A 25549-nucleotide genomic window follows, 5' to 3' on the forward strand; every position below is an offset into this window, starting at 1 on the left:
GTTATATGCAAATACAATAGGCTGTGTCATACCCAATCACATCAATACAAATATTATCTGCTGAACCTTGGGACAAGCAGGCAGAAAGAAACAAAAAGATTTGACCGCGGTTCAACTGTTAATATCACAGATAGGAGCTTAGTTACCAGTATCAAAAAAAAGAAAAGTTGACTCTGAAAACCGTATATTCAAAGACGAGTGGACGGAACATTAAGCATTCATTCTCCCCATGACTAGCACATAACTAATGTTCCTGATATGCAGCGAGTCCGTATGTTATGCACCATTATGACACCAGACATAATAAATTGAACACGGAGTTGAGAACAAACAAGATTAACCAACTCAAATCCCAAATGAGAGGTCCATCTAAGTCCTTGTCAATTCCCTGACAGCCCAACAATGTGCAACGGAGTGTTCACTGAGGATAGCTTGGGTTTTTTCAGAAGCTGAGAAGGTAAAAGAATGCATGTGTGAAGTTGCTGACACCTTGCTTGAAGGTAAATAAAAATATGAGCTCAGGGAAAATATCAAACAGATCCCACTGTCGGATTCCACAGCAATGAGGAGAACTGAAACGTCCCTTTTTCAGGACCCTGTCTTTCAAAGATAATTTGTAAAAATCCAAATAAGTTCACAGATCTTCATTGTAAAGGGATTAAAAACTGTTTCCTATGCTTGTTCAATGACCCATAAACAATTGATGAACATGCACCTGTGGAACGGTCTTTAAGACACTAACAGCTTACAGACGGTAGGCAATTAAGGTCACAGTTATGAAAACTTAGGACACTAAAGAGTCCTTTCCACTGACTCTGAAAAACACCAAAAGAAAGATGCCCAGGGTCCCTGCTCATCTGTGTGAACGTGCCTTAGTCACACCAGGAACGCACAATCCCTCCATCAGTGCTCAGACTGTTCGCAATAGGCTGAGAGAGGCTGGACTGAGGGCTCGTAGGCCTGTTTTAAGGCAGGTCCTCACCAGACATCACTGGTAACAATGTCGCCTATGGGCACAAACCCACTGTCGCTGAACCAGACAGGACTGGCAAATAGTGCTCTTCACTGACGAGCCACAGTTTTGTCTCACCAGGGGTGATGGTCGGATGCGCGTTTGTCGTCGAAGGAATGAGCATTACACCGGGGCCTGTACTCTGGAGCAGGATCGATTTGGAGGTGGAGGGTCCGCCATGGTCTAGGGCGGTGCGTTACAGCATCATCGGACTGAGCTTGTTGTCATTGCAGGCAATCTCAAACCTCATGTGGTACCCTTCCTGCAGGCTCATCCAGCATGACAATGCCACCAGCCATACTGCTCGTTCTGTGCGTGATTTCCTGCAAGACAGGAATGTCAGGGTTCTGCCATGGCCAGCGAAGAGCCCGGATCTCAATCCCATTGAGCATGTCTGGGACCTGTTGGATCGAAGGGTGAGGGCTAAGGCCATTGCCCCAGAAATTTTTGGGAACTTGCAGGTGCCTTGGTGGAGAGTGGGGTAACATCTCACAGCAAGAATTGGCAAATCTGGTGCAGTCCATGAGGAGGAGATGCACTGCAGTACTTAATGCAGCTGTTGGCCACACCAGATGCTGACTGTTACCTTTGTTCAGGGACACATTATTCCATTTATGTTAGTCACATGTCTGTGGAACTTGTTCAGTTTGTGTCTCAGTTGTTGAATCTTGTTATGTTCATACAAATATTTACACGTTACGTTTTCTGAAAATGAACGCAGTTGACAGTGAGAGGACGTTTTTTTTTTTTGCTGAGTTTAGCTGACAATTTAACTTCACAACTTAATGAGGACATTCAGAATCCACCATGCATGTCATTATCTGTGGATGAATCAACAGATAACACTGATAATGTCCAGCTTCTGGTGTTTTTCAGATTTTATAACGAAACCAAGAAGGAATTCTGTGAGGAGCTGTTGGGCTTAACCCATCTAGAAGCACACTCACAGAGAGAGGATACCCATGAGGTTATCAAAGGGATGCTGATAGACAGAGAATATATCTGAAGGCAGTGGTCTCCATCAGCACAGATGGAGCTCCAGCCATGATGGGAAGAGGGAGGGGACTGGTTACACGTTTGAAAGAGAACCACCCCGACCTGACATCATATCACTGCATAATTCATCAATGCGCCCTGTGTGCCAGTCTGGGAATGGAGTATTCTGAGGTCATGACAATGATGATGAAACTGATCAACTTTTTGAGAGCAACATCATCGCTACAACACCACCTGCTACTAGACAGTCGGACAGAGGCCAATGCCAGTTTTGATGACTTACACAACAATGTGCACAACAATGTCAAATGGCTCAACAAAGGAAGGGTTTTGGAATGCTTTTGGGCCATTCAAGAGGAAGTCAAGACGTTCTTATCAGAGCAAAAGAGGAAGATGAGGAGAAGATGGAAACAGTTGCATTTTTGACAGACATTACACCACAACTTAATCAACTGAATGTTAAGCTGTAGGGATGGGTCAACACAGCTTTTCAAGAATGATCCCCAGGGAGAACTTGTCTACTTCCCCAAGCTTCTGGTGCTCCCATGTTCCCAAACATGTTGATTTCATCCAGAAGCTGATGGATAACTTCAAGACTCGCTCTGATTACTTTACTTATGGGAGAGAATGGCTGCTGCTCATCCAGAACCCCTTCTTGGTCAAAAATGTGACAAAGTTGTCAGAAAAAGCTAAACAGATCTTCAGATGGGTAGATGTTGCATCACTACAAATGGAGTTGATTGAGCTGCATGAAAATGTGTCTTTGAAGGAGCAGGCTGGTGACTGTGACCCTGGCACTTTCTTGGGAAAGATGGTGCCTGCAGCTGATGTTCCTGTTCTCAAGAAACTGGACTAGACATCCTGACCATGTTTGGCTCCAACATACATCTGTGAATCAGCCATCTCCACAATGAACTTCCTCCAAAACAAATACCGTACCAGGCTCACAAATGAACACCTGCACCAGCATCTCAGAGTTGCTCTCACGAAGTTCAAAGCATTGGCAGGAGAAAGAAAATGTAATTTCTCTCATTAATGCAAAGGCAAGGCCCAGAGTGACTTACAAATGAATATTGCATGGCCTAGAGTGACTTATAAATGAATATTGCATGGCCCAGAGTGACTTATACATGAATATTGCATGGCCCAGAGCGACTTATAAATGAATATTGCATGGCCTAGATTGACTTCTACATGAATATTGCATGGGCCAGAGTGACTTATACATGAATATTGCATGGCCCAGAGTTACTTATACATGAATATTACATGACCCACAGTGACTTATACACGGATATTGCATGGCCCAGAGTGACTTATACATGAATATTACATGACCCACAGTGACTTATACACGGATATTGCATGGCCCAGAGTGACTTATACATGAATATTACATGACCCACAGTGACTTATACATGAATATTGCATGGCCCAGAGTGACTTATGCATGAATATTGCATGGCCCAGAGTGACTTATACATGAATATTGCATGGCCCAGAGTGACTTATAAATGAATATTGCATGGCCCAGAGTTACTTATACATGAATATTACATGACCCACAGTGACTTATACATGAATATTGCATGGCCCAGAGTGACTTATACATGAATATTGCATGACCCACAGTGACTTATACATGAATATTGCATGGCCCAGAGTGACTAAAACATGAATATTGCATGACCCACAGTGACTTATACATGAGTATTGCATGGCCCAGAGTGACTTATAAATGATATTGCATGACCCACAGTGACTTATACATGAGTATTGCATGGCCCAGAGTGACTTATACATGAATATTGCATGGCCCAGAGTGACTTATAAATGAATATTGCATGGCCCAGAGTTACTTATACATGAATATTACATGACCCACAGTGACTTATACATGAATATTGCATGGCCCAGAGTGACTTATACATGAATATTGCATGGCCCAGAGTTACTTATACATGAATATTACATGACCCACAGTGACTTATACATGAATATTGCATGGCCCAGAGTGACTTATACATGAATATTGCATGACCCACAGTGACTTATACATGAATATTGCATGGCCCAGAGTGACTAAAACATGAATATTGCATGACCCACAGTGACTTATACATGAGTATTGCATGGCCCAGAGTGACTTATAAATGATATTGCATGACCCACAGTGACTTATACATGAGTATTGCATGGCCCAGAGTGACTTATACATGATATTGCACGACCCACAGTGGCCTTCTGTGCATGCAGATTATTATTTTTGTTCAACTCTCCTTTGTTCTCCAGAAAACATGCACTTTATTTTATTTACATTTTGTTATTTTTTTCAATTTATGGCCCATGTACAGTGGTTCACAGTGCACTTTTTGCATAGACAATTATGCAACCACTTTTGATCTTCAGCAATGTTGATGCAATGTTGCACATGTTAACATTCAAAATAAAAAAGTTATAATTCATTCAAATTCTTAGTCTCATTTAATGTATTTAATGTACATTTTATATAACAGTATGTTTCCTAAGTCGTAGATGACTATGTTTGTTACACCTGCTGTACCACTGATAAAGGATGATATCCATCCAGACTTTTGACACCTAGGATATTTGTGTCACTGGACCTTGTCGATAGTTGAGTACCCCTGGTATAGGGAATAAGCTGCCATTTCGGACGCAGGTGGTGTTAGGGTTATGTAATTTGTTGTGTTGTACCAGGAGTGGTCCAACAAGGAAGTCATTTCAGGCCAACGGGTCCAAAATCAATAGTGCTTTTCCTCCACTTGGCTGGTCACAGTGTGCTACAGTGAACAGTCCGGCTTGTGTGTGTGTGTGTGTGTGTGTGTGTGTGTGTGTGTGTGTGTGTGTGTGTGTGTGTGTGTGTGTGTGTGTGTGTGTGTGTGTGTGTGTGTGTGTGTGTGTGTGTGTGTGTGTGTGTGTGTGTGTGTGTGTGTGTGTGTGTGTGACACCACAGCAGATACAGCTTATGCTGTCTCATCCCTATCTTGTCCTGCCCAGCTTTTAGCGAGACCTGTCATTATCACCTTAGTCACTTGAGTCTGAAATGTCGTGGAGTGGTGGCTGTGTTGGATATGTCATGGAAATTCTACACACTGGGACACTCAAAGTCAATTTTAAATGAATTATTGTTTATTAACAGTTAATTGGAGAGGTTCCAACAAACTGGATGCACAATTGTACACGTCTGTCAGGAGTTCCATCGGGGCAGTCCCGTTAGATCTCTTATATACTGCTTACAGACACGTTACATAGGCATGATTTAGCTCATTCATCATTCAGAATTAATTCATCATTAACGTTTGGTTCATGCATGTGACCGACCAATACTGGTTCATAACATGTAAAATACCAATACTGCACTAGGCTTCTTTTCTTCAAGCTGAGACCTTGAAACTGAGATATCCTTTCAAGGTTCTGGGCGTACTGCCAAATTGCAGATACTGATAGTGAAGATTCCTTCAATCAGTCACTTGCATGAACACAGAACTGTGTTATTAGAAAAGCACAAACATAAAATGTTCCATCACAGATAGATAGAACAATAAGAATGTGACGTATTATTGATGAACGCTAATTCTGTGTAGTTACAGGGTTAACCCATTACCATTAGGTATAATTGTCACGTTCTGACCTTTATTTCCTTTGTTTTGTCATTATTTAGTATGGTCAGGGCGTGAGTTGGGGTGGGCAGTCTATGTTTGTTTTTCTATGATTTGGGTATTTCTATGTTTCGGCCTAGTATGGTTCTCAATCAAAGGCAGGTGTCATTAGTTGTAGCCTGGGTTTCACTGTGTGTTGGTGGGTGATTGTTCCTGTCTCTGTGTTTGCACCAGATAGGGCTGTTTTGTTCACATTTCTTGTTTTGTTAGTTTATTCATGTATAGTGTCTTTATAAATTAAAACATGAATAACCACCACGCTGCGTTTTGGTTCGCCTCTCCTTCACCTCAAGAAAACCGTTACAGAATCACCCACCACAACAGGACCAAGCGGCGTGGTGACAGGTTGCGGCAGCAGGAGCAGCAAAAGGAGGAATGGACATGGGAAGACGTTTTGGACGGCAAAGGTTGTTACACTTGGGAGGAAATACTGGCTGGGAGAGATCGCCTCCCATGGGAACAGGTGGAGGCACTTAGGAGAGGAGAGGCAGCCGGAGAGAAGAGCCAGCGATACGAGGGAACACGGTTGGCAAGGAAGCCCGGGAGTCAGCCCCAAAAAATTATTGGGAGGGGGCTCACAGGGAGTATGGCGACGCCAGCCAACTTCCTGTGCTTACCGGGGGGCGAGAGAGACCGGGCAGGCACCGTGTTATGCGGTGGAGCGCACGGTGTCCCCAGTGCAGGTGCATAGCCCGGTGCGGTACATACCAGCTCCGCATATCGGCCGGGATAGAGTGAGCATGAAGCCGGCTCTACGCATCTGGTCCCCAGTGCGTCTCCTTCGGCCGGCTTACATGGCACCAGCCTTGCGCACGGTGTCCCCGGTTCGCCTGCATAGCCCAGTGCGGGCTATTACCCTCGCCGCACTGGCAGGGCAATCGGGAGCATTCAACCTGGTAAGGTTGGGCAGGCTCGGTGCTCAAGAGCTCCAGTGCGCCTGCACGATCCGGTCTATCCGGTACCACCTCCACACACCAGCCCTCCGGTGGCAGTTCCCCGCACCAGGCTTCCTGTGCATGTCCTCAGCCCAGTACCACCAGTGCCAGCACCACGCATCAGGCCTACAGTGCGCCTCGCCTGTCCAGAGCTGCCAGAGCCTTCCTCCTCTCCAGCGCTGCCGGAGTCTCCCGCCTGTCCAGCGCTGCCGAAGCCTTCCTCCTCTCCAGCGCTGCCGGAGTCTCCCGCCTGTTTGGCGCTGCCAGAACTCCCGCCCCTCAGTCCAGAGGCGCTAGAGCCCCTCATTCCAGAGGCGCCAGAGCTACTCAGTCCAGCGCTCCAGAGCCTTCCTCTCCAGCGTTGCCGGAGCTTTCCGTCTGCCCAGCGCCATCAGAGTCGCCAGTCTGCCCAGCGCCATCTGAGCTACCCGTCTGCCCAGTGCCATCTGAGCTACCCGTCTGCCCAGCGCCGCCTGAGCCACCCGTCTGCCCAGCGCCGCCAGTCTTTCCAGCGCCGCCAGTGCCGCCAGTCTGCCTAGCGCCGCCAGTGCCGCCAGTCTGCAAGGAGCCGCCAGTGCCGCCAGTCTGCAAGGAGCCGCCAGTGCCGCCAGTCTGCAAGGAGCCGGCAGTGTCACCAGTCTGCAAGGTTCCGCCAGTGCCGCCAGTCTGCAAGGGGCCGCCAGTGCCGCCAGTCAGCCAGGGACCGCCAGTGCCGCTAGTCAGCCAGGGGCCGCCAGTGCCGCCAGTCAGCCAGTGGCCGCCAGTGCCGCCAGTCAGCCAGGGGCCGCCAGTGCCGCAGTCAGCCCAGAGGCGCCAGAGCCCCTCAGCCCAGAGGCGCCAGAGCCCCTCAGCTCAGAGGCGCCAGAGCCCCTCAGCCCAGAGCCCCTGCCCTTCTGTCCAGAGCTTCCGCCCCACCGTCCAGAGCTTCCGCCCCTCTGTCCAGAGCTTCTGGTTTGCACCAGATAGGGCTGTTTTTTTCCTTCACATTTCTTGTTTTGTTAGTTTATTCATGTATAGTGTCTTTATAAATTAAAACATGAATAACCACCACGCTACGTTTTGGTCCGACTCTCCTTCACCTCAAGAAAACCATTACAATAATGAAGTATTCTCGCGGCTTGCTAGAGCATTGTGAACTGCGGTAGCGCAGTGGTCTAAGTTTGTTTCTCGTGCTGGGCAATCTTTTTTTTTTTTTTTTTGCTCCAAATGTTTGAAATCGCTGTCTATTTCCAGCGATCAGTCTGACACAGCAGACTAACTGTCAGTATGTGGACACCCTTTCAAGTTAGTGGATTTGGCTATTTCAGCTTCAGTTTGGGCAAGGCCCTTTCCTGTTTCAGCATGACAATCCTCTTGTGCACAAAGTGAGGTCCATATAGAAATGGTTTGTCGAGATTGGTGTGGAAGAACTTTACTGTCCTGCACAGAGCCCTGACATCAACCCCATCGAACACCTTTGGGATGAATTGGAATGCCGAATGTGAGCCAGACCTAATCGCCAATCATCAGTGCCTGACCTCACTAATGCTATTGTGGCTGAATGGAAGCAATTCCCCACAGCAATGTTCCAACATCTAGTGCTGCATTTCCCAAACTCGGTACTGGGGACTCCAAGGGGTACACGTTTTGGTTTTTGCCTTAGCACTATGCAGCTTATTCAAATATTGAACTCATCATCAAGCTTTGATTATTTTAATCAGTTGTGTAGAGCTAGGTCAAAAAACAAAACATGCACTCAATGGGGTACCCAGGACCGAGTTTGGGAGACACTGGTCTAGTGGAAAGCCTTCCCAGAAGAGTGGAGGCTGTTATAGCGGCAAAGTGGGGACTAACTCCATATTAATGCCTATAATCATAGGCATTGGACTGAGATGTTCGACAAGCAGGTGTCCACATACTTTTGGTCATGTAGTATATATTGTCTCTCTCTCTGAACATGCTTATTCGTGTGTTTGTGTCTGTGCGTGTGTCTTAGTTTGTGTGCGTGAGCCTGTGTGTGCATGAGCGTGTGTGTACATGTGTGGGGCTGTTCACCTGAGGCCAGTTGGGCGTGTGTCGTTCCATGGAGTATGTTAACTGTGGGAATGAAACCTTGTTGATGCCCCTCTGTGTGCAGTGTCATGCTTCCCAGAGAGAGCTTGTCACATGGCATCTCCTCTCTGCCCTCCTCCCTGTTGAGCCTGCACCCACCGCCCTTCCACTCGCATGAGCCTGACTCTGCTCTGTACGTGGTTGTGTGTGTGTGTCTGGATATGCATGTGTGTGTGTGTGTGTGTGTGTTTTTGTGTGTGTGTGTGTATATCTTCATACAGTATATGCTGAGCCACCATGACCACAGTCAGCACAGCACAGGCCCTCGTTTACACAGCAATGGCCGACATCTCGCGCCCCTCGGCTACCCTTCAGCCACAAAGACATTGGGGGACAGACGTACGGACGAACACCTACGTGTCAGGCCTGTTAGATAGTCACTTGAGTGTGTCAGTTGCTGGCATGTTTTCATTTTCAGAAACGTGCATGCACTGCACATCTGTATTTGTCTGTGTGAGAGAAGACAGGAGTACGTTGTTTAGGGTGGGAGAGTGACAGACAGGTTTGGGGTGGGAGAGTAACAGACAGGTTTTGGGTGGGAGAGTAACAGACAGGTTTGGGGTGGGAGAGTGACAGGCAGGTTTGGGGAGGGAGAGTGACAGACAGGTTTGGGGTGGGAGAGTAACAGACATGTTTAGAGAGGGAGAGTGACAGGAAGGTTTGGGGAGGGAGAGTGACAGGCAGGTTTGGGGAGGGAGAGTGACAGGCAGGTTTGGGGAGGGAGAGTGATAGACAGGTTTGAGGAGGGAGAGTGACAGACAGGTTTGGGGTGGGAGAGTGACAGACAGGTTTGGGGTGGGAGAGTGACAGACATGTTTGAGGTGGGAGAGTGACAGACAGGTTTGAGGTGGGAGATTGCAGGCAGGTTTGAAGTGGGAGAGTGACAGACAGGTTTGAGGAGGGAGAGTAACAGACATGTTTAGAGAGGGAGAGTGACAGGCAGGTTTGGGGTGGGAGAGTGACAGGCAGGTTTGGGGAGGGAGATTGACAGACAGGTTTGGGGTGGGAGAGTAACAGACATGTTTAGAGAGGGAGAGTGACAGGCAGGTTTGGGGAGGGAGAGTGACAGGCAGGTTTGAGGAGGGAGAGTGACAGACAGGTTTGGGGTGGGAGAATGACAGACAGGTTTGGGGTGGGAGAGTGACAGACAGGTTTGGGGTGGGAGAGTGACAGACAGGTTTGGGGTGGGAGAGTGACCGACATGTTTGAGGTGGGAGAGTGACAGACAGGTTTGAGGTGGGAGATTGCAGGCAGGTTTGAAGTGGGAGAGTGACAGACAGGTTTGGGGAGGGAGAGTGTCAGACAGGTTTGGTGTGGGAGAGTGACGGTGGGAGCGTGACAGACAGGTTTGGGGTGGGAGAGTGACAGACAGGTTTGAGGAGGGAGAGTGACAGACAGGTTTGGGGTGGGAGAGTGACAAACAGGTTTAGGGTGGGAGAGTGACAGACAGGTTTGAGGTGGGAGAGTGACAGACAGGTTTAGGGTGGGAGAGTGACAAACAGGTTTAGGGTGGGAGAGTGACAGACAGGTTTGAGGTGGGAGAGTGACAGACAGGTTTGAGGAGGGAGAATGACAGACAGTTTTGGTGTGGGAAAGTGAGAGACAGGTTTGAGGAGGGAGAGTGACAGACAGGTTTGGGGTGGGAGAGTGACAGACAGGTTTGGGGTGGGAGAGTGACGGTGGGAGCGTGACAGACGGGTTTGGGGTGGGAGAGTGACAGACTGTAGTAGGGTGGGAGAATGACAGACAGGTTTGAGGAGGGAGAGTGACAGACAGGTTTGGGGTGGGAGAGTGACAGACAGGTTTGGGGTGGGAGAGTGACGGTGGGAGTGTGACAGACAGGTATGGGGTGGGAGAGTGCCAGACAGGTTTGGGGTGGGAGAGTGACAGTGGGAGAGTGACAGACACGTTTGGTGTGGGAGATTGACAGACAGGTTTGAAGTGAGAGAGTGACAGACATGTTTAGGGAGCGAGAGTGTCAGACAGGTTTGGTGTGGGAGAGTGACGGTGAGAGCGTGACAGATGGGTTTGGGGTGGGAGAGTGACAGACAGGTTTGGGGTGGGAGAGTGACACACAGGTTTGGGGTGGGAGAGTGACAGACTGTAGTAGGGTGGGAGAATGACAGACAGGTTTGAGGAGGGAGAGTGACAGACAGGTTTGGGGCGGGAGAGTGACAGACAGGTTTGGGGTGGGAGAGTGACGGTGGGAGCGTGACAGACAGTTTTGGGGTGGGAGAGTGCCAGACAGGTTTGGGGTGGGAGAGTGACAGTGGGAGAGTGACAGACAGGTTTGGGGTGGGAGAGTGACAGTGGCAGAGTGACAGACAGGTTTGGGGTGGGAGAGTGACAGACAGGTCATCCGAGTCACCGGTTAGATGAGTAATACGTGAGCATTCAGCAGATATGCATTTTCAGACTCTCTACTAACCTGTATTTTTACACTGTTGGCGACACATATTTGTGTTATTTTGGTCTTTTAGCTAGGTTCATCTGTTGGAATACATACTTTTAACTTTTAATCCCATTTAGTCTGTAAACCAAGCTAATTTGTTTCAAAGCTGTGGGACATTCAATACGGTATAGGCCTACCTAGTAACAATATTGTTTTATTAGGTTTTCTACAGAAAACAGAACAGGTGCATCTGAAATAGCATCTATTCCCTATAGAGTGTAGCGTACTTTTGTTTACCAGAGCCTGGTCGAAAATAGAGCACTTCTGCTCTAGGGAATAGGGTGCCATTTCAGTGTTTCACTTAACCTATTCAGTCGTACCTCAGTCTCCTTAGCTGTGACAGCTATTCGGCAGAAGAGGATAGACTACACACACAACCTGCACACTTTCTTATGATTATCACTGGAGATATGAATCGTGTTGCTACGATGCCGTGACATGATCAGACCAACTCATATGGATTCCTAAATTACCATGTTTGCCTTGGGATCCTAAACGCTTACTCATTACTTCTGCTTTGGCCCGACAAAAATAATTACCCAGCATGCCTTTGGGGGCGTGTCCCAAACGGCACCCTACTCCCGAATAGTGCACTAGACAGTAGTGCACTATAGAGGGAACAGGGTGCCATTTGTGACATAGTCTTGCTGTGATAGTGTGTACCACACTGACCCAGTGCTGATGTAGCCTTCCTCTTTTTAAGGTTTGCCTACATAAGTGTTAGTACAATGTGCTGTTCATTATTCGAGTTAGAATTACAGAGATGCTAATTTCATTTGAAATGAAACGCATCATAAAAAACTGACGCTGACCATACTGACCCCATGGAAAATTTCACCCAGATTAATACATCGCATTTGCATTCCAATAAAGTACTTGTGATAATAAGTTGAATTTGCATTCCAATGCTGAATGGAAAATATATTTCCAATAAAGTACATGACATAAACTTACAAACTGAAAATGTTGTGTTTGCTGAAGTACTGTCACGCCCTGACCATAGAGAGCCTTTTTATTCTCTATTTTGGTTAGGTCGGGATGTGACAAGGGGGGATGTTCCTATCTAGGTGTTTTATTTCTACGTTGGCCTGGTATGGTTCCCAATCAGAGGTAGCTGTTTATCGTTGTCTCTGATTGGGGATCATATTTAGGCAGCCATTTCCCCACTGTGTTTTGTGGGATCTTGTTTTGAGTTAGTGCATGTTGCACCTTTTATGTTACGGTTTGTTGTTTGTTTCCTTTTTGTTTTGTAAGTTTCACAAAAATAAAGATGTGGAACTCGGAGCACGCTGCACCTTGGTCCGTCTCTCCACACAGCCGTGACAAGTACAGACATTATGAAAATGTGTTTGAATTACATTGCAACACAATAAATGCATTTTTCAACACATTTGTGGTGTGTATTTACAGTAGTGGAATGTCTTCCCCCCAATGCTGTGCGATAGACCACTAAATTAAGTAAACCGGAATTATTAACTCATATTAACTTTTGCATCACTCTGGGCAACATCAACATCATCCTAAAGACATTAAATAATTGTCTGCTGCTCCATCTCCCTGCAAACCAGTACAGTATAGTACACAAACAAAATCAATTCATGCAGTACATGTCCATGTCTTGTCCTTCTCTGGGGCTATGCCATGTCATGTTGGACATTCTGACTCAATGTTGTCACATGATCTCTGCGATAGATGCTCTGCCCAATCATAATGAGCGGCCCGTCTCGTCCTCAGGTCCTGACAGCGTAATAACGGTATGATTGTGAAGAACCTCGTCATCCATAACGAGCTGTGTGCCGAGCCTAATGAGCCCCATGTAAATGAGAAGGGAGACACACACGCCAAAGCAGCAGGCACACACACACACACACACACACACACACACACACACACACACACACACACACACACACACACACACACACACACACAGCTGAAAGTGCCAGTCAATATCCCAGCAGTAATCATGCTGTCCCGCTCACTCAGCTGCTCACTGTGTATGTGTGTGTGTGTGTGTGTGTGTGTGTGTGTGTGTGTGTGTGTGTGTGTGTGTGTGTGTGTGTGTGTGTGTGTGTGTGTGTGTGTGTGTGTGTGTGTGTGTGTGTGTGTGCGTGTGCGCACATGGCCTACGAGTCTTAACAGACTCTCGATCAGATCCTTTCAAGAGTCCTCGGTCGCTTGGGGGGAAAAAATGGTGTCACCGCAAAGGCTACCCAGACGCGCCCTCTGACGCTTTCGCCTTGTCCCCCTCCCTCTCACCTCCCGCCTGTGTGTCACGTACTCCGTGTCACATCGAGGAGCGCGTCTCCCAGGAACAACTAGCAGAGAGTCACTTCTGGAGCTGCAAGATGAAAACACCAGATTACAGAAGCACACACACACGCACACTCGCACGTACACACACACACACATACACACACACACTTACACACACACACCTAAACTGTAGACCTGTCAGCTGCTTCAGCTTTGACCACACAAACACAGAGCAAGAGACCAAGTCCAGCGAATGTAGAAATAGATAGAGATGAGGATTCTCCCAAAACAACATCTGAAAACTGATTCAAAAGCATTGCATTAACTGTGGAGTTTGATGTCGTAGTTCCAGACACTCCAATGAAGAAAACACAGAGACAAGGATTGACTCTAAAGTGCATTGTTGACAACGTAGTGCACTGGCAATTTCCCTGACGTTTGCTGAAATCACATTCACGGTAAATGCTCAAGTGTAAATTACTAGAACAGTTTGCTTGTCAGCAATGCACATTTGATTAATTCCCAGTCCACGTAGAGATGCTATGTTAGTATGGGTAGGAATTGGTCCTTCAAGTTAGTTGTAAGTGGAAACATTGTACATCCCTGCCTTCCAAATAATTCCAGAAGGTTCCACGTGGATAACATCAGTAGATTGGGAGGCAATGCGAAAGACAGCAGTGTTCTATTGCAATGCTTCATGAGCAAGGGTAGCCGGGCCTGATTCTGACTCTAACCTGCTCTGAAGTGTCCTACCCCCAGGCTGAGCACTCCCTCTCTCTGTGTGTCTGTGTGTGTCTGCGTTTCCTAGGTATTCTCCGGGATCTTCACCGCCGAGATGGTGTTAAAGATTATCGCTCTGGACCCCTACTACTATTTCCAGCAAGGTTGGAACATATTTGACAGCATCATCGTGTGCCTCAGCCTCATGGAGCTGGGCCTGTCCGATGTGGAGGGGCTGTCCGTTCTCAGATCCTTCAGACTGGTATTTAAGCATGAAGCATGTCGCCCCTCCGGCCTATCTGTCTCTCTGTGTGCTGTCTGTGTGTTAGTTGATGATGGTTGTCTGGATATAAGTGTTGCTGGCTGTAATGTTTGACAGTGTGACTGGTTAGCTCACTCTCCTCACTCTCCTGATGCTAATACGAATACTGTAAATCCCCATAACTGTGAAATTGGCAAGTCCTTCTCAACAGTTACTAAGAGGCTATTCTCATTGACGAACATTTAAGGAGAGGCAGCTCGATGAGATTTCAATTTACATTAGTGTGCATAAACTTTTCAATTTACATGACACTATTGCTCTGCACCTCTAGATTTACCGTAAATACCAGTATCGCAGTTGCCACTAGCCAGTAAGCTTGCAAACTATTCAATAATGTGAGCAACTTTTCCTCTAAAACATGTTAGCTACACTCTTAGATAATGCAACCACATCGTACTACACTCTTACATCATGTTTTACATTTAACCTTTATTTAACTAGGCAAGTCAGTTAAAACTTCTTATGGCTAGGGGTTCCGCTAGTGGCACCCCTCGACAGCATTCCACTGAAAAGGCAGTGCGCAAAATTCAAAAATATTTTTTTGAAATATGTAACTTTCACACATTAACAAGTGCAATACACCAAATTAAAGATACACTTATTGTTAATCTACCCATCGTGTCCGATTTCAAAAAGGCTTTACAGCAAAAGCACAACATATGATTATGTTCGGTCAGAGCCAAGTCACAAAAACACACACAGCCATTTTTCCAGCCAAAGATAGGAGTCACAAAGAGCAGAAATATAGATATAATTAATCACTAACCTTTGATGATCTTCATCAGATGACACTCATAGGACATGATGTTACACAATACATGTATGTTTTTTTGATTAAGTGCATATTTATATCCAAAAATCTCAGTTTACATTGGCGCGTTATGTTCAGTAATGTTTTGCTTCCAAATCATCCAGTGATTTTGCAGAGAGCCACATCAGTTTCCAGAAATACTCATAATAAACATTGATAAAAGACACAAGTGTTATTCACAGAATTAAAGATAGACTTCTCCTTAATGCAACCGTAGTGTCAGATTTAAAAAAAACTTTACGGAAAAAGCACACCATGCAATAATCTGAGTACGGCGCTCAGAGACCAAACCAGCCAAAGAAATATCCGCCATGTTGTAGTCAATATTAGTCAGAAGTAGCATTATAAATATTCACTTACCTTTTATGATCTTCATCAGAATGCACTCCCAGGAATCCCAGTTCCACAATAAATGTTTTGTTCGATAAAGTTCATCACTTATGTCCAAATTCCTTGTTAGCGAGTTCAGCCGAGTAATCCATCATCATGAGGCGCGAGCACTAGTTCCAGACAAAGTCCAAAAGTTCTGTTACAGTCTGTAGAAACATGTCAAACGATGTATGGAATCAATCTTTAGGATGTTTTTAACATAAATCTTCAATAATGTTCCAACCGGAGAATTCCTTTGTCTGTAGAAAAGCAATGGAATGAGAGCTACCTCTCACGTGAACGAGCGTCATGAGTTTGTGGCACTCTGCCAGACCACTGACTCAAAGAGCCCTTATGAGCCCCTCTACAGTAGAACCCTCAAACAAGTTTCTAAAGACTGTTGACATCTAGTGGAAGCCTTGGGAAGTGCAATTTCACACCATAGACACTGTGTTTTCGATAGGCCAAGCTTTGAAAAACTACAAAACTCAGATTTCCCACTTCCTGGTTGGATTTCTTCTCTGGTTTTTGCCTGCCATATGAGTTCTGTTATACTCACAGACATCATTCAAACAGTTTTAGAAAACTTCAGAGTGTGTTCTATCTAAATCTACTAATAATATGCATATATTAGCAGCTGGGACTGAGTAGCAGGCAGTTTACTCTGGGCACGCTTTTCATCCAAACGTGAAAATGCTGCCCCCTATCCCAAACAGGTTTAAGAACAAATTCTTAGTTGTTGGCCTACCCCAGACAAACCCGGATGACGCTGGCCCTATTGTGCGCCACCCTATGGGACTCCCAATCACGGCCGGATGTGATAATGCAACAATTCACAATCATGTGCTGACAGTTAAAGGGTTTATTTTCTTGTTTGTAGACACAATAACACAGCTATCTATGCTAGCTAGTAATGTTAGCATATTAAACATGAACATTTACCACAGGAGATTGGTGGCACCTAAATTGGGGAGGATGGGCTTGTGGTAAAGGCTGGAGTGGAATTAGTGGAATGGTATCAAATACATCAAACACATGGTTTCCATTCGCTCCGTTCCAGCCATTATTATGAGCCTTCCTCCCCTCAGCAGCCTGCACTGACATTTACACCTTTCATATGAATATAAAAATACAGTTTCAGCATATTAAAGGTTATGTTAGAACAAACCAGGCATTTTATCAATATCATAGAAGGTATTATATGAGGTAAACTCAAAATTTAGACTGAAAACGTTGATATTTTCCCTGGTGAGTTGATCAGCTTCTTGCTGCATTCTTCTTGCCTGGAAGGTGGCTCACCATTGTTGAACTTCCCTTTCTTAAAGCTATGAAAATAATTTCAGAGTGTAACAGGCTCAATAAAACTCAATAAAACAAGTAAAAAAATATTATCAAAATATATAGATTTAAGCTGTTTCAAAAACACTGCTCTGCTATTAGTATTTTTGCTGTATGAATGTTGGGCTCAACGAGACAATTCTGTTTATAATGCCAGGCTTAGAAGGGTGCAAATGTTGTGCGTGACCTTCAGGGGTATCGTTTGAGACGTGAGAAATACGCAAGTTTACATTACAGTTATGTCTCTCGAAAATCGACACCTCTCGAGAATCTCTTGAAATTATCCTTAATTCTCGTCAACGAGAATAGACCCTAAACCAGCCTGATTTAGTTAACCCCTTCTTAGTACATAATTCCATTGACACAATTATTTCAATTGTAGCCAGTAGCCACTTCTTAATTTATGAACTTTTAAATGTTTAAAGTTAAAGATGAGTATAATATAATATATAATATATAAGTAAAATAAATAACAACATGGACGAATACATTGATCATGCGTTTCTAAATCTTTTGATTCAACTTCTAGATAACGTGCATTTTTAAAACACACACATATTGACCATGTCTCAGATAACGAAACAAACAGCGGATCTCACTATCCCATCTCCCCTCTCCCCCCTCCCACAGCTAAGGGTGTTCAAGCTGGCCAAGTCGTGGCCCACCCTCAACACGCTCATCAAGATCATCGGCAACTCGGTGGGCGCTCTGGGAAACCTGACCCTGGTCCTAGCCATCATAGTCTTCATCTTTGCCGTGGTGGGCATGCAGCTGTTCGGCAAGAATTACCAGGACTGCGTGTGTAAGATCTCTAAGGACTGTACGCTGCCGCGCTGGCACATGAAGGACTTCTTCCACTCATTCCTCATCGTGTTCCGGGTGCTGTGTGGCGAGTGGATCGAGACCATGTGGGACTGTATGGAGGTGGCAGGGCAGCCTCTCTGCCTCCTAGTCTTCATGCAGGTCATGGTGATCGGGAACCTGGTGGTAAGTCATTCTTCCACTCTCAGTCTCTTGGGTAGTGTGGGCAGTAAGGTACATGTTTTGGTTGACTTTTGAATGCACCACAAAAGTGCGTGCAGCCTCTATATTTTGTGGGATTGTAGTGCTCAGAGGCTACTCAGATTTTAAATCAATGTGTGTAATCCTCTCCTAAAATGGTGAAATTCAGGATTACATTTATTAAGCTGAACATTTCCCTCTGCTATTTGACCCTGTAAAAGGTTGCCCCCCTTACGTCAATTTAGCTCAGTTTTGAGCAGGACACAAGCGTGGTTCATTCATGTCTCTGTCACAAGCCCACTGTGCTGCTGGGGTTGGCTGGGAGAAGGGGTGGGGGTGAGTGCCTCCTCTATCTCTCTGCACTTCCACTTTGTCCCCTTCCTGCCAATGGCTTCTATATCTGCCATGGTTGGAGCTTTTGGAAGGGTGGGCAGGGGTGTATGGGGGTTTGTGTGGGTGGGAGGGAGGAGAGGGGGGCGAGCTAATCTCCATGAATTGTTTTGGTAGCAGAATGACAACATGACCCTGACAGTGGCTCTTGTTGAACGCCCCACCATCCACCACTTGGTCCAGAGCTGCAAGGGGTCAGGGGAAGGGAGGACGTTAAAACAATCCCCATAAAGCTCAGACGTATCCCCTATGAGGCATGATTCAGTTTCACGAAGATGCCTGTTAGTGGCTGGCCATGTTAGCCTTGACAAAAAGAACACACAGGGAAGAATGGTTGAAATGTCACACAGTACAGTTTTGTGACCATTAGAAATGAATCAGGTTTTACGGTCCTGCTCTCTATAGACTTTATAGATGCAACAGGTCCCCCTGGGCATGTATAGTAATTAAAAAACACCCCTAACATCCCATATCATCCTATAATGAAGCTGTTTATTGATTGGTCAGGACTGGTGGTGCTGAACTGTGGGCCAGGTCAGGTGGTCAGCTGTTAAAACTGACAGTAATAATGAAGGAAACAGGGTCCTGGGTCCCAGCTGGTCTAGATACCATTTCTCAAAGAAGCCTATGCAGTGTTTTTGAGCTGTGTTGCATGGTTGCATGTTGTGACGCTTCAGTAGTTTAGCTAGGATATGGGGATATCTGCACACTTCCAAGACTTCCTTGACTGTATTTCTGCTCTCTCTCACACACAAGCACACACTTTGTCCTGGCAGACGTAATACCTTAAGGATTAAGGCTGTCATGTGTGAGGGGTTTTCCACACTAACTGACACGTAGACAGGTGTTGTAGTTTACACTGCATAAGACTCCTACTGTATGTGTTACAGTAGGATTGTTGAAATACAAAATGTCTCATGATTCCTGTGCGGGGGGTGACCTTACATTCTTGCCACTGCCGGTGTCCTACCACAACCCACCGAGTAAACAAATTGGAGACTAAATGGGTAGACAAACTCTACTATATGGAGTGGTACACAGCCTTGCCAGTAACACTTTCTACCCACAGTATCCTCTCTGACCTTAGTGCTCCACTACATGCTGCAGTACTGTTCTAATCCGCGGGGCAGGCAAGTGATGAGGTTGCAATTACCCAGCCTGCCCCCGCTAATATTATCTTTCTCTGCAGGGTCGCCCCAGTCCCTGAGTCAAGTCAGTGCCTGTCATTTGCTTACACACTTGTGTTAGAGGCCTCCTCCCTCTCCTCCTCTCTTCTCCCTGCTCCATCCCTCCTCCCCCTCCTTCCCACTCCACCTCCTCTTCTCTCTTTCCCTCCCGAGTCCCCTGTCTTATTTATTTTGGCTGAGCAGTCAAAGGAAGTCGTTGAGACTGAGCTCTGCCTGGGCTGCGAGACGTCGGGTTGTGTAAAATAACATGGCTGCCGATGGCTCGTCGGGATGTTTACAAGGCTGACAAAATGTCTGATGTGGGACGGCGTGTTAACGGATCCAGATGCATGACTAAGCATTATTATGATTGCATAGCATCATGGGATAAATAGGGGAGATATATTTGATACTTCATTAACTGATAATGCCCTCAAAGCCTGTGTTTGGAGAATATTTTGACACGGGTGTTGTTAGCATCTCGGGCCAGCAAACCGTGCCAATATATCCTCCAACCACCAGCTTTGAGGTCATTATCACTTTTATACAACGGTTTACCAACATATTTAAATAACGATTAACATAGTTTCATAAAAAAAGTTATTTTGATGAATTTATTCATACTAATTTATCCATCCAAGAGATAAAGTCCCAACGCAAATGTAGGGTTGCTACCAAGCTGTCTGGATCATTCATGCTATCAGGTAGCTGCCAGAGACGCGACCCAGTCATGATGGCTTTTTGTTCTAAGTGTATGGACTTAACCCAGTAATTTATTCTAAATGTTTTGTTGCCATGCAGCCTGGCAATATTCTTATCCCTTGCTTGCTTGCTAGCCAACTACGGCGTACAGTCAGGTCAAACAGTTTAGCCAAAATAACAGCAAAGTAGCTGCATTTGCGTATGTTTAAGCTGTTTTCTAGTGATGTTTATTTGGATACATCCATAACAATGAGCTAATGATGCACAATTTCAACTGGCATAGTAAATGTGCACTCTTGTCTGAACACTGTTCAGCGGAGGTACATAGCTAACACAATCACTTAAAACTGTAGCTGGAAAGATTGCAAACTACCTGCATTTAATTTAATTTGACCTGCTTTTCTGTTGACATGTATTTGTATATATCCATAAAAATGATGCTGATTCATGATTTTGACTGTCTAAGAAAATATGTCTCTCTAGTTGCAAAGGTCGAAGAGACAGCAAGGTTTATACAAATCTCGCCTGTTAAAAACCAAATGCTAGTCTAAAAGAAATGGGGGATAATGTCTAGATGCTTTTAACTGCGGAGGTCAAGTTTATAAATTGCCTGGTTGGGCTGATGAGACAGTGGATTGTGCAGTGAGATGGAACCGTAAATAGGCATTTCAACGTCATAGCCTAACATAGGTAACTTTTGGAATAGACACAGGCTGGAACGCCTTTTTAACCAATCAACATCCAGGATAAGACCCACCTATTGTATAATATTCCTATTAGCTTGCCTTAGAGTTGTTTGTATTTGTAAACATGGGGTACCATCTCTGTCAGTGTTTTAATTTAAACTGAAGAAATGTCACAGTGTTGTTATGTGAAACTAGCACAATGAATTAATATTCTATGAAGGCATAAAGGGGCAAGTATTCAGATGTAAGATCTTAATTTGATCACCGTGTTGCAGGAGAACTTGTAGTGTATTTCAATATAAACAAATTCAAACTTGATTTTCCCTTACGAAACATGTATCAACCCCTACAAACACGTTCCTAATTATAATCCATATAAGAATTCAAATTTCCTGTTGCTGCAGGATTATGTTCCTACTGTAGCACACTTGCTCAAATTAAAATCCTACAGTATAGTGGCCATTTTTGTCTTGACATCAAAGTTGACGTCACTCGTGATGACGTCTGGTTCTAAGAACTTAAAACATTGAACATATTTCCCCATTGGGATAACACATTTAGTGATTATAAACAATATTATGATTTCTTAGTATGTTATTAACAACGTCAGAAGACATGAGTCATCCTAAGGTTAATTAGAAAATGAGCACTCTTCTAGATATCCAGATCTGGCCTCGCGAGAGCTTTTCGCTCCGCTCCCTGTTGTCTCAAGTGTTATGAACCTAACACTCCCCTCTCCTGCATGGTACTCAAGTGGACCAATAAGAGCCATCCAATAGCTCCCCTGTCTGAGCTTGTCCCTCCACACACAGGGGGAGAGAGAAAGAGACTGAAAGAGAGAGAGAGTGAATGAGAGAAGGGGGAGCTATGAATCCTAGCCATCCATGGCGATAGCATTCTCCAGTCTGTTCTGTGAATCCTGTGAATGCATGTATGTGCAGTACAAACACAGGTCAATACGCCACCGCCTGTCACTCTCATTCTCGGCAACAACCTTCAGAAGCAGGCTGCCTGGAGAGTCTAGAGAGTCTCTACTCTGTCCAGGAAGCTTACCAGCGTAACCCTACTCCAATGATCTCTACTGTAAGTGGGCCAGGGCCAGTAAGTTCAGGTATACTGTCTGATCTTGGCTTGGGGGACTTAGTGGAGCGTTATCTCCTTTAATCATCCCTTTTCATCTCAGTGTCCATGTTACCCTGCCAGCCTTGTACCTCTCGTCCCTTTCGTGCCTGACATGAGATGGGCCGTCAGTCAACGGAGAGAGTCTGTGTGTGTGTGTGTGTGTGTGTGTGTGTGTGTGTGTGTGTGTGTGTGTGTGTGTGTGTGTGTGTGTGTGTGTGTGTGTGTGTGTGTGTGTGTGTGTGTGCGTGCGCGCGTGCGTGCGTGCGTGTGCGTGCGTGTGCGTGTGTGTGTGTGTGTCGGACCATGGACAAGACCTGCATGGGTCTGGGTAAGATTGCTCTCAATCTTTCAGCCTGGCTGGGTCATGGCCTCATTGCCAATCAGGTGCAGGTTGGTTTTCTCTTAGCATCACAGAAATAAGACATTCATCATTACGCAACCGTTTAATTCTATATGGATTCTGTACATGGAATGTAAAGGTAATACTTCTCGTTAACAAGATAGCCTCATCTTGATATAATCCCCCGAGTAGACAAAACATTAAGAACTCTTCCATGGCATAGACTGACCAGGTGCATCCAGGTGAAAGATATGATCCGTTATTGATATCACTTGTTAAATCCACTTCAATCAGTGTAGATGAAGGGGACGGAGTTTTATGCCTTGAGACAGTTTAGACATGGATTGTGTATGTGTGGCATTTCGGGGGTGAACGGGAAAGACAAAATATTTAAGTGCCTTTGAATGGGGTACGGTAGTAGGTGCCAGGAAAACCGTTTTGAGTGTCAAGAACTACAACGCTTCTGGGTTTTTCACGCTCAACAGTTTCCCGTGTGTATCAAGAATGGTCCACCACCCAAAGAACATCCAGCCAACAGCAGGCCAGTGGTCGAAAATGGGTAATTGATGAGGACAAAGGAGGCTGACATGAATTGTGCAGAGCAACAGATGGGCTACAGTTAGCCACCTGCAGTCCAGTACAACATTGGTGTCCAAAGACCCATAAAAGAATACATTGACACAAATGGGGTACGGCAGCCGACCACCTTCCACTTCTTTCAGCAAAAAATAAGAAACTGTGGTTGCAGTGAGCTAAGGAACGAAAACGCTAGACACTAAATAATTAGAAAAACATTGCCTGGTCTGATGAATCGTGGTTCCTGCTGTTTCACGCTGACGGGACAGTACTAAGTTGGCACCGAAGGACATGGCTGACGTTTTACATTCTCCTGATCAATTGTACAATTATTTTTTTTTGCATTTTCGTAAATTATTTTGTACATAATGTTGCTGCTACCGTCTCTTATTACCGAAAATAACTTCTGGACATCAGAAAGCGATTACTCACCACAGACTGGAAGAAACTTTTTCCTTGAACGAGTCAACGAGAAGGATATCCTGCTTTCACTGGAACAGGCCCAGATCCACACCTTTTGCGTGAAGAAAAGACGCCGGAAAAGGGACGCAGGTCGGGGATCCTTCTGAGAAGCCGGAGGTGAGTGAGTAAACTCCCAATGCCTTCAATTCTCCTTGCTAAAGTGCAATCGTTAGAACCTAAAATTGATGCCCTACTACTAAGATTATCCTACCAATGGGACGTTAAAAACTGTGACATCCTATGTTTCACCGAGACGTGGCTGAACAAAGAAACAGACAATATAGAGCTGGAGGGATTTTCCATGCACCGGCAGAACAGAGACGCTACCTCTGGTAAGAAGAGGGGTGGGGGTGTGTGTCTTTTTGTCAAGAACAGCTGGTGTGCAATGTCTAATATTAAAGAAGTCTTCGAGGTATTGCTCGCCTGAGGTAGAGTACCTTATGATAAGCTGTTGACCACACTATCTACCAAGAGAGTTCTCATCTGTATTATTAGTAGCCGTCTATTTACCACCACAAAGCGAAGCTGGCACTATGACCGCTCTCAACCAACTCTATAAGGCCATAAGCAAAGAAGAAAATGCTCACCCAGAAGCAGCGCTCCTAGTGGCCGGGGACTTTAATGCAGGCAAACTTAAATCAGTTTTACCACATTTTTACCAGCATGTCATATATGCAACCAGGGAAAAATAAATCCTAGACCACCTTTACTCCACACACAGAGATGCATACAAAGCTCTCCCCCACCCTCCAGTTGACAAATCTGACCAGAGCTGTTCCTAGGTCGTCATTGAAAATAAGAATGTGTTCTTAACTGACTTGCCTGGTTAAATAAAGGTAAAATTTAAAAAATTTAAATTAAAATCCTCCTGATTCCTGCTTACAAGCAAAAAATAAATCAGGAAGTACCAGTGACTCTCTAAATAAAGTGGTCAGATGACACGGATGCTACACTACAGGACTGTTTTGCTAGCACAGACTGGAATATATTCCGTGATTCATCCAATGTTATTGAGGAATACAACACCTCAGTCATTGGCTTCATCAATAAGTGCATTTTTGACGACGTCGTCCCCACAGTGACTGTACGTACATATCCCAACCAGAAGCCATGGATTACAGGCAACATCCGCCCTGAGCTAAAGACTAGAGCTGCCATTTTCAAGGAGGTGAGACTAATCCGGACGCTTAAAAGAAGAAATCCCGCTATGCCCTCAGACGAACCATCAAACAAGCAAAGCATCAATATAGGAATAAGATTGAATCCTACTACACCAGCTCTGACTCTCATTGGATGTGGCAGGGCTTGAAAACTATTATGGACTACAAAGGGAAACCCAGACGCGTGCTGCCCAGTGATGCGAGCCTAGCAGACGAGCTAAATGCCTTTCATGCTCGCTTCGAGGCAAGCAACACTGAAACATGCACGAGGGCACCAGCTGTTCTGGATGACTGTGTGATAATGCTCTCCGTAGCCGATGTGAACATAACCTTTAAACAGGTCAACATTCACAAAGCCGCTGGACCAGATGGATAACCAGGACGTGTACTCAAAGCATGCGTGGACCAACTGTCAAGTGTCTTCACTGAAATGTTCAACCTCTCCCTGAATCTGTAATACCTACATGTTTCAAGCAGACGACCATAGTCCCTGTGCCCAAGGGTAACCTTCCTAAATGATTACCGCCCGTGGCACTCACGTCGGTAGCCATGAAGTGCTTCGAAAGTCTGGTCATGGCTCATATCAACAGCATCCTCCCAGACACCCTAGACCCAATTTGCGTACCGCCCCAACAGATCCACAGATTATGCAATCTCAATCGCACTCCACACCTCCCTTTCTCACCAGGACAAAAGGAACACCTATGTTGAGAATGCTATTCATTGACTACAGCTCAGCGTTCAACACCATAGTGCCCACGAAGCTCAACACTAAGCTATGGACTCTGGGACTAAACACCTCCCTCTGCAACTGGATCCTGGACTTCCTGACGGGCCGCCCACAGGTGGTAAGAGTAGGCAACAATACATCTGCCACGCTGATCCTTAACACTGGGGCCCCTCAATGGTGTGTACTTAGTCCCCTCCTGTATTCTCTGTTCACCCACAACTGTGAGGCCAA

At 45.6% G+C, this 25549-nt stretch overlaps 1 protein-coding gene across 1 annotated transcript in view; it reads left to right on the top strand.

Annotated features, from left to right (window-relative positions):
* Window positions 1-25549, top strand: part of scn5lab (sodium channel, voltage gated, type V-like, alpha b) — a 279945-nt gene that overhangs the window by 184872 nt on the left and 69524 nt on the right. Inside the window, exons 14-15 of the mRNA XM_064941469.1 lie at window positions 14231-14404; window positions 17613-17969. Of these exons, the coding sequence (XP_064797541.1) occupies window positions 14231-14404; window positions 17613-17969 (531 nt within the window). The remainder of the gene's footprint in view (window positions 1-14230; window positions 14405-17612; window positions 17970-25549) is intronic.

Source organism: Oncorhynchus masou, chromosome 28 (genome assembly GCF_036934945.1).
Source record: "Oncorhynchus masou masou isolate Uvic2021 chromosome 28, UVic_Omas_1.1, whole genome shotgun sequence".
In the NCBI taxonomy this organism is placed as follows: domain Eukaryota; kingdom Metazoa; phylum Chordata; class Actinopteri; order Salmoniformes; family Salmonidae; genus Oncorhynchus; species Oncorhynchus masou.